Source organism: Cygnus olor, chromosome 2 (genome assembly GCF_009769625.2).
Source record: "Cygnus olor isolate bCygOlo1 chromosome 2, bCygOlo1.pri.v2, whole genome shotgun sequence".
Classification (NCBI taxonomy): Eukaryota; Metazoa; Chordata; class Aves; order Anseriformes; family Anatidae; genus Cygnus; species Cygnus olor.
This window is the reverse complement of record NC_049170.1, coordinates 106613450-106627287: the sequence shown is the minus strand read 5'-3', so window position 1 is coordinate 106627287 and position 13838 is coordinate 106613450. Positions and strand designations below refer to the sequence as shown.

Here is a 13838-nt window from a genome sequence, read left to right as displayed (position 1 = left end):
AGCCAGGAATTGTTCTTTATTCCAATAATAAGGAGCAGCTAGCTTCGTCTCTGAGCAAATCCTCTTCCATGAGAACAGTACTGCTTTTTGACTGTATCCTTATTCTGTATGTTGATCTGTCCTTTATTATTTTTTTTTTCTTCCCCTTCCCCTCCTCTCTGTGTCTGTCAGATGTCACAAGGCAGCATTACCTCACTGGAAGGTACACTGACAAGACCCTTAGTGGCCTTATTTGACCGTGGCTGTTTATGGTGCATGCACTTAGTGCACCTCAACAGCTTGCTGGTATTGCCCTCTGTCTGCAGCCTGGCTTTTTCAGTGTGGGGAGCTTTTGGGGAGCTTTGGCAGCAACTGGATCTGAAGGGCAGATGTGTTCCCGTGCGAGGTGTAGGGGCGGTCACACCAAGTGCAGTAGAAGCCACTTGGGGCATGCTTCAAGTCCTCCTGCTTACAGAAAAGGTTAAAGAGTTTTGCCTTTCAAAAGTTTCTAACGTTACTGTTGAAAAATAACATATGCTTTACTTGCTTTTTTTTTTTTTTTTTTTTTTTTTTTCTGAGCACTTAGTATTAATACCCTGCAGGTTGTTAAGGTATGGTCATTCTTCTTGCGATACGCAGGACTCATGTTAAACCCTGCCAGCTCTAATGAGACATCTGCCTCTAGACCACGTCTGAATGAATCTTAGTTATTACCAAAAAATGCTTTGGAAGGGCAGACATTTTCAATTTATACAAATTGAAATACCCTGGATTGAATCCTGGATTTGTCTAAATTGATGGGAAAACTTCCATCCCTCCAAAGGAGCCATGTGTTTGATCGGTATTTTGTAGAGATCAGTTCTCCTTTACTTCTCAGTGCAGATTTTTATGGCACCCGTCGCCAGGGTATCTGAACCCTCTTTTAAAGCTGAAATGGGAAGTTAGTCATGAGATCTGTAGTGATTACAAACCAGATGTTCTTTTTTCTTTCTTCTTACTTTGCAAGTAGAGGACAGAAGACAGTTTCTGCAGTATGTTTGTTTTTAGCATGCCATTTCCTCATGTGAAATACCGTATAGTATTCTTGTTCTATTTGCATTTCCAAAATCTTAGGGTCATAAAAGATTTTTTGCATGGTTTATCTAATTTTACATATATTAAAAAGCCCAGTGTGTTAACATGGCACAGAAGGATTCTGTGCTGTCAAGAATAAAATAGCTGTTGCAGCAGTATGCATAATTATAGGACTACTGTTTAGTCATCAGTCACAGAATGCATGGACTTTTTTTGTGAATTCACCATTTATTCTGTTTCAGATGTGGAAAGAATTTACATGAAGAATTTAGTTTGCTCAGCACAAAAGGGCTTGACCCGTCTGAATCTATTAAAAGCTGTTACATATCTGGGCTAAAGAATAAGGCCCTAATCAGGGATGTGTTTACGGAGTCATATAGCTCCATTCCACATGGAAAAGTGCTTCGAGGACTGAGTCCTACGGTGGTGCAAAGGTATAAACAAGACATCCATATTTAATTAAAGAGCTAATTTTTCCTGTTTTTTTTTCTTCTTTTTTTTTCTCCCCTGCCAGAATGCACACATCTGGAACAGTGGATAGAGGAATATACCCACTGCCTATTTGTAATGAGAAAATGCTTTTCTTTTTTAATATATACGGCTCGTATTTTAACTTTTTTTTTTTCGTGTGCTGCTGTGGATCAGCCAGAAGAAATCAGCATCTCGGTTGTTGTTTGCCTGCAGATTAGTTGCCAGCATCCTGTAATTCTGCTGGCTTGAAATGTAGCCTCATCTTCTTTACAGTAATGGGAGCAGAGAAGAGCCAAATGGGGTGGTTCTCTGTGAGCAGGAGTGTGGGTGGAAGCACCGAGCTTTGTGGCATGTTGCTTTCTGCTCTGGCGCTCTTAAAATCCTCCTGCCTCAATCTGTGGTTAAAGGATTTCAGAGGAGTAGAGAATGTGTTTTCAGGTTTATGGAGCAAAAAAATCAAGAATCGGTCATGCTTGTGCTGGTTCCTTGTATTTATCAGAACCATCTGATGCTGCTTTAGATTTTCACATCCATTTTGCAGACCGGGGGAGGTTCTGAAGTTGTGGCCACTTCAGTGAACTAACAGCGGTTTGCTTACCGTGGATTACGTTTCTACTCCTTTCCTTCCACCCCACCCCTTTGGCTCATCTCAGTACAATGCAGTTTATAACTGAAATTTTGTAAATGTGCTACGAGGCTTGTGAAGAAGAAAGGAGAAAAGCAAACATGCGGTTGGTCCCATGAGTGACTCATCCAACTGTTCTTCTGACAATGCAAATGACTGCGTATGCCTGCCTCAGTCACTGCTAATGCATCAGGATCAGGACTCTCGGCTCAGAGTCGTCATTACAGACATATTTCTTGCTTGCTGTTCCTTCCATGGGGTGGTATGCTCCCCATCATTGCATGTGCATTACATAGTGCTGAAACCCTTGGCTCGGATTTCCCATGGATCAGGATTCTTCAGAAGAATTACAGGATCTGTTCCTTAAAGTGTGACATAATCCCTCAGGACGTATTCCCAGTTTCTGTAGGTTGTCAAATCCGCTCAGCTCAGTACTGCTGTGACCTTTTGTATAGGCCAAAATTTTATTCCTTGGTGTGTGTTTGATGTTATATGTATACCAATGGAGTGAAACAAAAGAACCAGATTAAAGGATGTAAAAGCTGGTGAACATCAGAACTTTGAGAACTGAAAAAAGAAGTCATCCACAAGCATGAGTGTTAGCAAGGCATGTGGCTTGACAGGTCTGTTATAACCCTTTGAAGAAAAAGAAACAAAACAAGGATGATCATCCTCATCACATTTTAGAAAAATGAATATATGTAGGGAAAGACCACGTAGCAAAGAACAAAGCAGGTGGTAGCAGGAATGCTTTGCATATTGTAGTGAGGAGGTTAAATTGAATGCATTGCTGAGAAGTGAATGACGTTTCTACTTCTTTGAAGCAACCATGCTTGCTTTCATTTTTGTGAGAGCTACTTGGAAAGTCATTCCCTAAATATTGTCAGCAAAATATAAGGTCCGATTAGCAGTAAAAGATTTCTACGAAGTTTTCAAGTTGTTGCATAAGGTCCACGCACCGTGCTTTGCTTTGCTTTCGGGCAGGTGGGTGTTTTACCTGATGCCTGTGGGCACGGTACTGCGAACTGAAAGTTTTCTGCGCAGCTTTAAATTCAGCAGTAGAATGACACTCATTGCCTAAAGTAGGAAGGTTTCTCTGTTTCATTCCCTTCCCCTCTGGGCTCTAATAATGCTCGGGTAGCTGGCCATTCAGACCCTTGAGGCAATGAGATGGGAGGGCTTTTTCGGCTGGACCCCTTTGTGCCATAAACTGACTGCTCCTGGAAAGTGTAGGCTGGCTTCACTGGTGGTCCAGGTCCACTGGTTTCACTGGAGTTAGACCAAGGGTAAATTTTGGCCTCTCTTTAGTCAAAGCAACCACAGCAGCGAAGTCTTGAGGGTGCCTGTAAGGTATTTGAGGGCAAACAACATAGCTGGCATGTGCTTGACTTTAGCTGTGCTCATTGCGAGAGATGTGAGGGAAAGAGAAACTTCTGAAGTTCAGTTAACGTTAGCATGAAATGATAGCAGGAGTCATGAACTGGAAGTTGAAGACGCAGGAGTTTCCATTAAATGAGCTGGGCTTTAATCCGTGCGTGTGGATGTCACGTCCCTGCTGGTGACTGGGTTCCTCTTGCTTAAGAGATGTAATTGCAGTTGCCTTTCTTAGTGACCCATCAAGGGAGCAGAAAAAAAGTACACGAAACTAAAGTACCATCAGGTCACACGAAGCAATATCTAGTTTCGAATGCAGTGGCAGAAACTACGTCCCCACAAGAAGGAAACATAATTCCTCACATTCAGTGGGTGGTAGTTTTTTTTTTTTTTTCCCCACAGCATTTTAAATCCAGAATAATAATTAGATTCTCAGTTTCAGCACAGAGAATTGTCTTTTTAAAAATGTGTTGTGCTATCCTGGTCTAATAATTATACAGAAATGTCATCTGGAATTGATAATGAAGGCAAAATTTGGGAAAAGCAATAGGATGTGTTTCTGCTATTGATCAAAGGCTACAGGGCTGGTTTTAAACACTTACTCTCTTTGATCTTTTTTTTTTTCTATCGATTGAACACGGTAGATAAACAACTGTCTTTGTAGCACAAGCATTTATTGTGGCTTTTAAGCTGACTAAGGAGAGCTTTGAATTAAATATGAGAGTTGAAATGATGGTTTTCTAATAAGTGCAGTATATAAAGATTTCTTGCAGTGGTGTTATAGTTTCATTTAAACACAGGAAGGAAATTAAATACTGGCATCCTTTTTCTTTCATATTTGAAAAAAAGATAAAAATGACAAAATTGATTACGGGAGAGGCAAAGGCTTTTTTCTTTTTAAATGTAGTTACGTAGTGCTGTCAAACTGCTGTCTTGTCTTGGCAATTTCTGATAAATTTGTGTAAGTTACTCAAATGTCTTAAAATGCAGAAACAAATGGATGTCAGATGAGTTTCTGCAATTAGTTCCAATGAAATTAATAGAAAGCTTTCCACAGACTTTTTAGTGACTTGGGTTGGGCCCTGGGCAGTCATCGCTGATGTCTCGGAAAGGTCAGGATCGATTTCCTGGCATCCTCTTAGTCTCTAAGAAGGCTCTTTGCATTTCTCTGGGAGACACAGTGATATTGCTATTCCCCTTCCTTTGTAATTCTCTGTATTTATATTCTGCTACCTAACATACAAAGCTTCTCAGGATAGCAGAGGGAACATGAAAAATGCTGCTTTGGGGGGAAGTTGCTCATATCTTAAATGCCTAAAATAGTAATTCTGAGTAATGTCAAGCTTTCTTCCCTTCCTCCTCTCCCCATCCTACCCCTCGTCTGGGAGGGATTCTGCATTTGATTTCAGCTCTTATCTTTGCTTATTGATTGTGGTGGGGAAATAAGTGCAAGTCGAAGCAGCCTTCTGCATCGCAGTGTGGAGAGCAGGTTGTGTCGCGTTTAAAGCAGCGCTGCTCCACCCCAGTCCAGCAGCACAGCTGGCACAGGGGTAGCTGCACGTCTCAGGGGATTCGGCCCTTTGGATTCCTGCCTTTTCAAAAATACCTGAATACCTCAACAGGCCTGAATGAAATTATTCTCTGGCGCATGGTTTTGCTGGGTAATGCACCCTGTGTTCGAAAGTGCATCTTTTTTTTTTTTTTGTTTAACAAGTAAATGGCTGTGCTCGAAGTACTGCACTCCTTCCAACAGGAATATAAATGCACCCCAAAAATACAAGGCTTCAAGAGAGGGAAGTCTTGGGATGAGGAATGGGGAGAACCTTTCATAATTCTGACGCTAAAAAAGTAATAATCCCTGTGCTTTCTTTTCTGTTGAACTATTTCACCTGCCCCACTTACCACTAGAAAAAAAAAATGTCACAGAAAATATCTGACTATTTCTTCAGGTAAAATACAGATAACTAAGGTCTCCTGAGTTCACTGTCATACTTTTCCTTAATTTCAGGATACCGGGGTTGGGAAATCAAGCATTGTTTGTCGATTCGTCCAGGACCACTTTGATCACAATATTAGTCCTACTATTGGGTAAGTACCCTGCATAATATCACTTTTCTTATATAGACACTGCCCTCAGCTGAGCTACTTTCTCTTCTCCTTACTTTTGGGGCTCTGAACACTGCATTTTTGCCAATCTCACTGAACCCTTTAGTCTCCTTGAATGGCTTTCCGCTTGTGTTACCTGCTTAGAGAGCCTGGGGCTGCCCAAACCAGCTCTGCTCTGCTCTCCCTGTTCTGGGAACACAAAGTGGGCTGCAACTTACTTTATGGCCATGTGCTCTCTGATGGAGAGGGTGTCAGAGCTGTGCCTTGTTTCTCACGTGAATGATGTCTCTTGAAATCACCTCTTTGCTGAAGCTGCCCAGGACCTCTACTGACCTGTGTTGGGCATGGCCATGGCTTCCAGGTGTTGTTCCTTTCACCCTTTGCATGGTCCGGTGTATGGTATAATATGGTAAAATGTTTGTTATAGACATATACGTCTCTCTCTCTATATATTTTCATATAGAGAGAGCCTATATGTATATGAGCTGACAATGGGTGAATGCTACATGTACTATTGTTTACTTTCCATGCAGCAGAACAATTGGGAAATCTCTGTAAGTAAAAGCTAGTTGCTTTGGTTTTCACAGAAATAGGACTTGAGGCTAAACTGATATTTTTTGTGTTTGTGTAAACATAGAGATACTTCAGATTTCCAAGAACACAAAGGAACAGAAAAAGAACCCCATAATTGTTTATTTTTTTTCCCTGCAAGTTCCTAGTGAGCCCATAACACCTAAATAATCCTATGAATCATTTTTTTACTGTTCTCTTTTTAATTTATCACATTTTTCTTCACCTGTCTTATACCCATCTTAGGTCTCTTACTCATCAAGAACTTCCCATGGGAGATGATGCTTTGATCATAAGAGTTTAGGATTAAAATTACTTTAGTTCCCAGTGGTCAATGAGGTATCAGATCTAATCCTTGGAGCTTAACAACCCAAACAGGCTATGATCTGCACAATGACCAGGACATCCCATGGCTGAGTGGTGACAGAAGAATGATGGGGAACCCTTAATGTTCCTAAGTTGTGCATGCTGTCAGGCTGGACCATGATATTGACAGTGCCTGTTCCCAGGTGTGGATGTGCTTTCATCTGGGTTTAGGATGTCACATTGTCCCTGTTTTGAAAAAGACATGATAATGCAATTTAAACAAAGTATAATTCACACCTGCTCTTTATAAAAACTGACAGGCTTTTGCATTTCAGACCATCAGAAGCATATTAGTCCTGTAGCTCATTTTAATTCCATTTTTTTTTTGTTTAATATCCTAGGGACAAATCTGCCAAGTCCAGCATTACCTGGAAAAATTTGAAAATTCTTGATCTTTTATGGGAGAGGAATTGAATATGTGATGTTCACAAAGGAGTAACTTGGGTGGAAAGGCTGATCTTTCTTGTGTGTTATAGCTGTTTTAAATCTTCTGTGAAAGATGGGTAATTTTTTGAGAGGTGTTTGGAGGGCTGGAAGATTTCTTTCAAACCTCTGCTTTTGAATGCAGAGGAACTTTTTGAAATTCCAGGGCAATATTGGACTCCCACTTGTAATGAATAGAGAAAAATGGGCAGAGAGAAGGGAACCAAGCAAGCACATAATGAGTAACATTACTGACTGAAGGACACTTGTTGGCAGTGAAGAAATTGATGGAAACTTGAGTGGTTCTTCACTTCTGTGTCATCATCAGCGTTTTTCCCCAAGTAGTTGTTGTTGCCAAGTAAATGTCTTCTGCTCAAATGGGGAAAAAATCCTTTAATTTTCACAATTGTGATAACAGAGGAAAAATATTTTTCTATTTGAGGATTAAATTGTGAAGACTAGTTTGCATGCAGATGATAGTACTTGTCTGTGTAGGATGACTATGTCGATAAGTTTTTTGTTGTCATTATTTTTTCAGAATTAATCAAAAGTTTTAAATATACAGTCCTTGAAATCTACAGTAGCTGCTGAGGCTCTGAAGTTCCTGTTTTTGGAACTGTGAAGTGTTGCTTAATACTTGGAGTAGAAGAACGACAGCTGAAAGCACACACCCTGAAAATAACCGAAGAAAATGCTACTTTTTATTTATTTGTTTGCTTGCCTTAATATTTTTGTATGCAGTGCAGCATTGTTAAATTCATACAATTTGCAGATGGCTGTAGAGAAGAACTCTTGTATATCATTCTCGGGAGATGTTTTGATCAGTCATATGTCCTTGATATAATTTGGTGCTTTTGTAATGACAGTGTATTGTATCAAATGCATCTTTATGAGCTGGGAAAAAAGTTTTTGCAGCAGAAATTGCTCAGCAGTGTCCAGATAGCATGAGGGAAAAAATCTACCAGAGTTTGGCAGTTTCTCCCATCCAGCTTTCAGTTCAAATGCTCTAATGTAGAAAAAGCCTAAAAAATTATTTCCTAATAGAAGAAAAGTCACGCTATGAAACCATAGGCAAATCACATTTCCTACAAAAAATAAAAGAAGCGACAAAGATTTCTTCATCTGGGCTGAGAGGGGGAAGAACTTTATTTAATTGATTTACTCTGTGCATTTCAGCAGGTGACTTGTCTGTTCCCTACTGATCAAATGCTCGTGACCATCCTCCTAGATTTAATTGAAAATTCATGCATTTGTTGCCTGGTATGATGCTGACTGACATATTCTCAGGTCTGCATCACCAAGAAGATGGAGACAGGTGGCAGCAGCATCAGAGTGTGAGTGGCAGGAGCGTTTGCGTTCCTGTGCTCATAAGCCCTCTGAACCACAGAGGCTTTTCTCTTTTTGTAGGCATTTTATCAAAGTTTTGGTGGCTCCCTACATGTAGTCTATCCCAGCAGAACTGGCTAAGATCTGTAGGTATTTTTTATTCAATGTCACTCATGTAAAGGATTTATGCTGCTTCCTTCTTTTAACCATAAGTGAGATCCCCCTACTCTTCTTTTCAGAGCATCCTTCATGACTAAAACTGTGCCTTGTGGGAATGAGCTTCATAAATTTCTGATCTGGGATACAGCTGGTCAGGAGCGGGTGAGTATTAACTGTGCAGTACATTTTTGTTATCTTGGTCTCATAATGCATTTGCTCACTTTAAAAAAAAAAAACAACACAACCTTTTTTCATCTTAAGAAGACTTTGCAAGTGTAAATCTGCTGAATTTTTTTGTAAGGTTCTGTGAAGTAGGTGGTTGGCAGTCACTGTAAAACAGGTTCCCATTTCTCGGCTGGAGAAAATGCAGAAGCAGGCTGACAGTACAACTGACCTAAAAGAAAAGCTGGCTGTGGATTTCAGCTCTGGTTTCATGATGGAGCTGTGCCTCAGCCTGCAGACATTACCTGTGCCCACACCGTGATCCCTAAGGGCAGCTGCATGAGTTGGTGGCCACTTTCCTTGCCACAGCTTGGTGTGCCTGAAGGCTGGGCAATTCTTCTGTTGTTTCTTGAGACTTATATGTGGCAGCTTTCATTTACACTGGAAATCACTTGGCTAAGCTGGTGGTGACTCCAAGGCTGTCCTGAGCTGGGATATTGAATGTAGGCACAAGCTGTCTGCTGGTGTTGGTTTTGAGATTAACACTGGCAACCTGAACCATGTAGGGTTTGTGTCTTGATTTTATTTTTTTTTCTTAATTTTCCCCAAGTGGGTTGAGTGAATTGCTCAAATTAAATAGCTTTTCCTTTGGCTTTTCAAAAAAGCCATAATGGAAATGATGGGCAATCTTTCATATTGATTGTATATACGCCTGTTTGGTCATTTGTTTCTTTTAATAGGCTTAATGGCAGTGGTATTCTAGAGCAGGCTGACTGTAGAGTTCTCTTAATCTATGCCTACATTTATGTTGAGAAATTTAAAAGAAATGGAAAAATCCATGCACATGTTTTAAAGCATCATTAAAACTTGCTATGAAATTACAGTGTTCCTATTCTTAGAAAAATGCAGCTATGCTCATGGTAGGGTGGGGTAAAATTAGGTGCTTATACAGACTGCAGTGTCTGTCCTACTGCATCCTGCTGTGTTCTCCAAACCTTGCGTGTGAATTGCAGACAATAAAGAATTTTGCTGTCAAGTGCAGGAAATACTCACGCTTTTCTTTACAATGTGCAGCGTGACGTAAAGCGGGCCTTCTGAAATCTGTTGACTCTTAGCAATTTGGTGTGTTATTTATGATGGGAACAGGGATATTTAAAAACGTTCATGAAATACGGCATCATCCCTTCCCTTGAACCTTGTTTGTTCCATTTCTGAATGGCCTGGAGCTGAAGAAGGTACTGCAAGATTGTGTGTGGAGTTTCAGTTGGTCAGAGATAGCAAAGGTTCAGTTTTCTTTCCCATGGTTTGCTTCTCCTTGCTTATTCTTTCTCCTTCCTCTCTCCACTGCTCCACTCTGGTTTTTTTTTTTTTTTTTTTTCCTCCCTTTGTAGCTCTTTGGCACACAATCGTAGAATCACAGAATATCCAAAGTTGGAAGGGACCCACATGGATCATCATCCAACTCCTGACTACACGCAAGACTAACTAAAAACTAAATCATATGTCTGATAGCGTTGTCCAAACACCTCTTCAACTCCGGTAGGCTCGGTGCTGTGACCTCTGCCCTGGGGAGCCTGTCCCAGTGCCCGACCACCCTCTGGGTGCAGACCCTTTCCCTAACCCCCAGCCTGACCCTCCCCTGTCCCAGCCCCATGCCGTTCCCTCGGGTCCTGTCGCTGTCCCCAGAGAGCAGAGCTCAGCGCCTGCCCCTCCGCTCCCCTCGTGAGGGAGCTGCAGGCCGCCATGAGGCCTCCCCTCAGCCTGCTCTGCTCGGGGCTGAGCAAACCAAGGGACCTCAGCTGCTCCTCATACATCTTGTCCTCCAGGCCCTTCACCATCTTTGTAGCCCTCCTTTGGACACTCTCTAGTAGTTTTATGTCCTTCTGACATAGTGACACCCAAAACAGCACACAGCACTTGAGGTGAGGCCGCACCAGCGCAGAGCAGAGTGGGACAATCCCTTCCCATGCCGTGCCTGATGCATCCCAGGACATGGTTGGCCCTCCTGGCTGCCAGGGCACACTGCTGGCTTGTGTTCAACTTTCTGGCAACAAAAACCCCCAGATTGCTTTCTTTGTGGCTGCTCTCCAGAGTCTGTACACGCAGCCATGGTTGCCCCATCACAGGTGCAGAATGTGACACTTGCTCTTGTTGAACTTTGTTGGTGATTGCCCAGCTTCTATTTTGTCAAGGTCTCTCTGCAAGGCCTCTCTGCCCTTGAGGGAGTCAACGGCTCCTCCTAACTTAGTGTCATTTGCAAACTTACTTAGCATGCACTTGAGTCCTGTATCCAGATCATTTATAAAAACATCACAGAGAACTGGCCCTAAAATGGAGCCCTGTGGAACCCCATTAGTGACTGGCCACCAGCCTAATGTCACCCCATTTGCTATAACTCTTTGAGCCCAGTCCATCAGCTAATTGCTCACCCATCATGTTATGTACTTTATATAGAACTCTGTTCTTCAGATGTAGGTAGAAATATGAATCTATTTTACCACATAATCTTAAGACTCTCAAAGCATGTTAGGAGTATTAGCTTTTTAAAGTAGATGAATATTAATATGTTGTATTAATGAAGCTGAATGATACCTCACTTGAGGCAGGAAATCTGTGACTGAGTTTTGACTCTTGGATACAAAATCTGTCCTTCCCATCTAGTCCCTTATGTCCCCATCCCCCCCTTTTTTTAAGTTCATCTTTTTCCAAACATCTGTTTTCCTTTCCTTTTTCGAACAGTGATGAGCAGTGGCAACCACAAATATAGTTAAATCGCTCAGAATCTGTTACAGATAAGTTATGTTAATGGTTTTCATGTGTAATAATGAATTATAACATCTTTAGGCCAGGGACCTGAAGAGGGCCTAGGGATCTTTTTCTTCTGTATTTCCAGAATGCATTCCCAGTCCTTTGGACTCTTGAAATACGGGGTGATAAATGATGTTGATGATTGTTGAACCCTATCTACCAAGTCAGCTGAGTTTCCCAAGATGAGGTCTAGGTGGTTCTCTGTCCTGGAATATCCCCATTTTATGGGTAAACACATCGTTCTTCTCAGTAGTTTATTGATTTTAATTTCTATTTGGGACTCTTGTTATTTTATCTTCATCATGTTGCTCCTTCTGATCTGCTATTCAAGAAAGCGTGATTTCTTTCTAGTTATCCTCTGAACAGTGATGACCCAAAGCTTCCAACCTACCCCCAAACTTAGGGCCTATTGCTGTTTTCGTATTGTGTTAACAAATGTATTTTAAATGATGTTTCTGCTTTGAGAAATACAACTTAGAATACATTTGTAAGCAGACTAACAAATGTTGTCCTTTCCTTGTTCTCTTTCGTTTTGTTGAGTCTTTATGTTCCAGTGATAAAGTCTGGGAGTTTTGTCAATGCTTCTGTTGTCAATACAGCTGATAACTCTTTTTAGGGCTTCCTGCTCTTTCAACATTGGGTTAATTTAGCTTTGTTCTTCTAAATGCCAGGCCGCGCACGGGACACGCGTGTGCTTATTCTGGAGCTGGGGGACCCTGTACTTCCCCCGCTGTGCCAGCTGCATGCTGTGTGCCTCCTGGTCCCCCTCAGCAAGCTGAGAGAACCTGGAAATTCATGGGACTCTTTCTGAAAAGAATCACACACAGGGTGCTGAGGAAGCAAAGGCGAGAGAAAAGCAAGCTGGAAGCACTCAGCACCCCCTTGAGGCATTAAATCAACTTTCAGATACCCACTTGTAGCTTGTCAAGCCTTTGGAAATGTTGGTTGTTATTGGTTTTGAAAGCTTGTAGTAACACCTGGGTTTACTGAAGAAACTGAATATACAGACCAGCCAGACAGAGCTTGGTTGTGGAGAGCAGATAACTTCTGATTGGTGTGGATATTAGATACAATATTTTCATTTCTTTTGTGTCAGGAGACTTGGAATTGTAGGCAGAGCCAAGAAGTAACTAAAATTGCCATTTTATGGGAGATAATAAACAGCTGTCACTTCTGCACAATGACAACAATGCAGCAGAAAATGGAGATGAAAAGCATTTCTATCGCAGTGTTGGTGGCAGAGAATGCTCTGCATGCTTCCTGGAGGAGAGCTGGGGAGGGGGACGTGGCTTTCCAGCAGCGTTCACTGTGGAGAACACACATTGTAGTTGATGACAAAAAGAGAAAGCTTGTTAATCCTTTTATCTTGTTTCCTCTTTTGCCTTTCTTGGGTAGGCAAAGCATTAAACTGGCAATATGCTTAACAAAATCCCTCTGCTTTTCTATGTCTAGATACTGGTCTCTGCAGACCCAGTTGTGTGATGTTGGTTTGTTTTCAGACGAGCTCACTTTATTCTGTTTTTCAGACTGTCACCTTCCCTCCATCCAGCCTGTTTTTCAAATCTCCCTTTCTTCCCATCTTACATTTTTTCCCCATCAGCTTTAAATTGTTGCTGTGGACTTCAGGACTTAAATTCATGGCAATTTTGTTGTTGTTAGCAAAGACTCCCTTCCCTAAGAACAATCTCTTCACAAGTTAGCTAATGATGTTTTTACTAGCATATATTTTGGTTCATGATGCCCTAAGTAGCTTCTAATTACAATGCTTTGTCTGAATACCTTGGGTGGCTGCCAGCTTTCCATTTTGCCAGCTGAGGAATATTGTAGCAAATACTTAGGGAGCCTGAGGGCCATGTTTCTAGGGCAGAAAAATTTATCTCTGTCCTTTTTAAGTGTACTCTTTTTTTTTCTTCTTTTTTTCTTTAACTGTTCATTGATGTGGTACTTAGGGATACGGTTTAGTGGGTAATATTGTTGGTTGGGGGATGGTTGGATCAGATGACCTTGGAGGTCTTTTCCAACCTTAATGATTCTATGATTTTTCAGGAAAAGATTGGCAAAGATATAAGTAGCGTTTCATAGTCCTCTTTTCTGAGTGACAGTAGTTGTTCTGGTGATTCTAAGGCAGTGTCACAAGGTAAGGTGTGTAAATGCTCCTTGATAGGAGGGCTTTTTTCCGCATTTCTCCTAAGCTGGAAATTAGATGTTGGACCTAAACAGAAGTAGTGGATTTCTGCTCTTTAACAGGCAGAGGAGGCAGGGTACCTTGCTGTTGGTACCACAAAACCATGAGAAACTTGTTCACATGTAAAATCTGGCTGCATCCTAAGATGATTTCTTTCCAGAAACAAAACGTAACTCAGCATGGTGCTGAAGCTGTCCAGTCTGTGTGGAC

At 41.5% G+C, this 13838-nt stretch overlaps 1 protein-coding gene across 3 annotated transcripts in view; it reads left to right on the top strand.

Annotated features, from left to right (window-relative positions):
* RAB31 (RAB31, member RAS oncogene family) overlaps positions 1-13838 on the top strand; it is a 64032-nt gene that overhangs the window by 20051 nt on the left and 30143 nt on the right. For all 3 annotated transcript variants that reach the window (XR_005817794.1, XM_040550002.1, XM_040550003.1), the window contains exons 2-3: positions 5532-5611; positions 8554-8635. Coding sequence is in view for 2 of the 3 variants with exons in the window: in XM_040550002.1 (XP_040405936.1) it covers positions 5532-5611; positions 8554-8635 (162 nt within the window). In the remaining variant the exon portion in view is untranslated. The remainder of the gene's footprint in view (positions 1-5531; positions 5612-8553; positions 8636-13838) is intronic.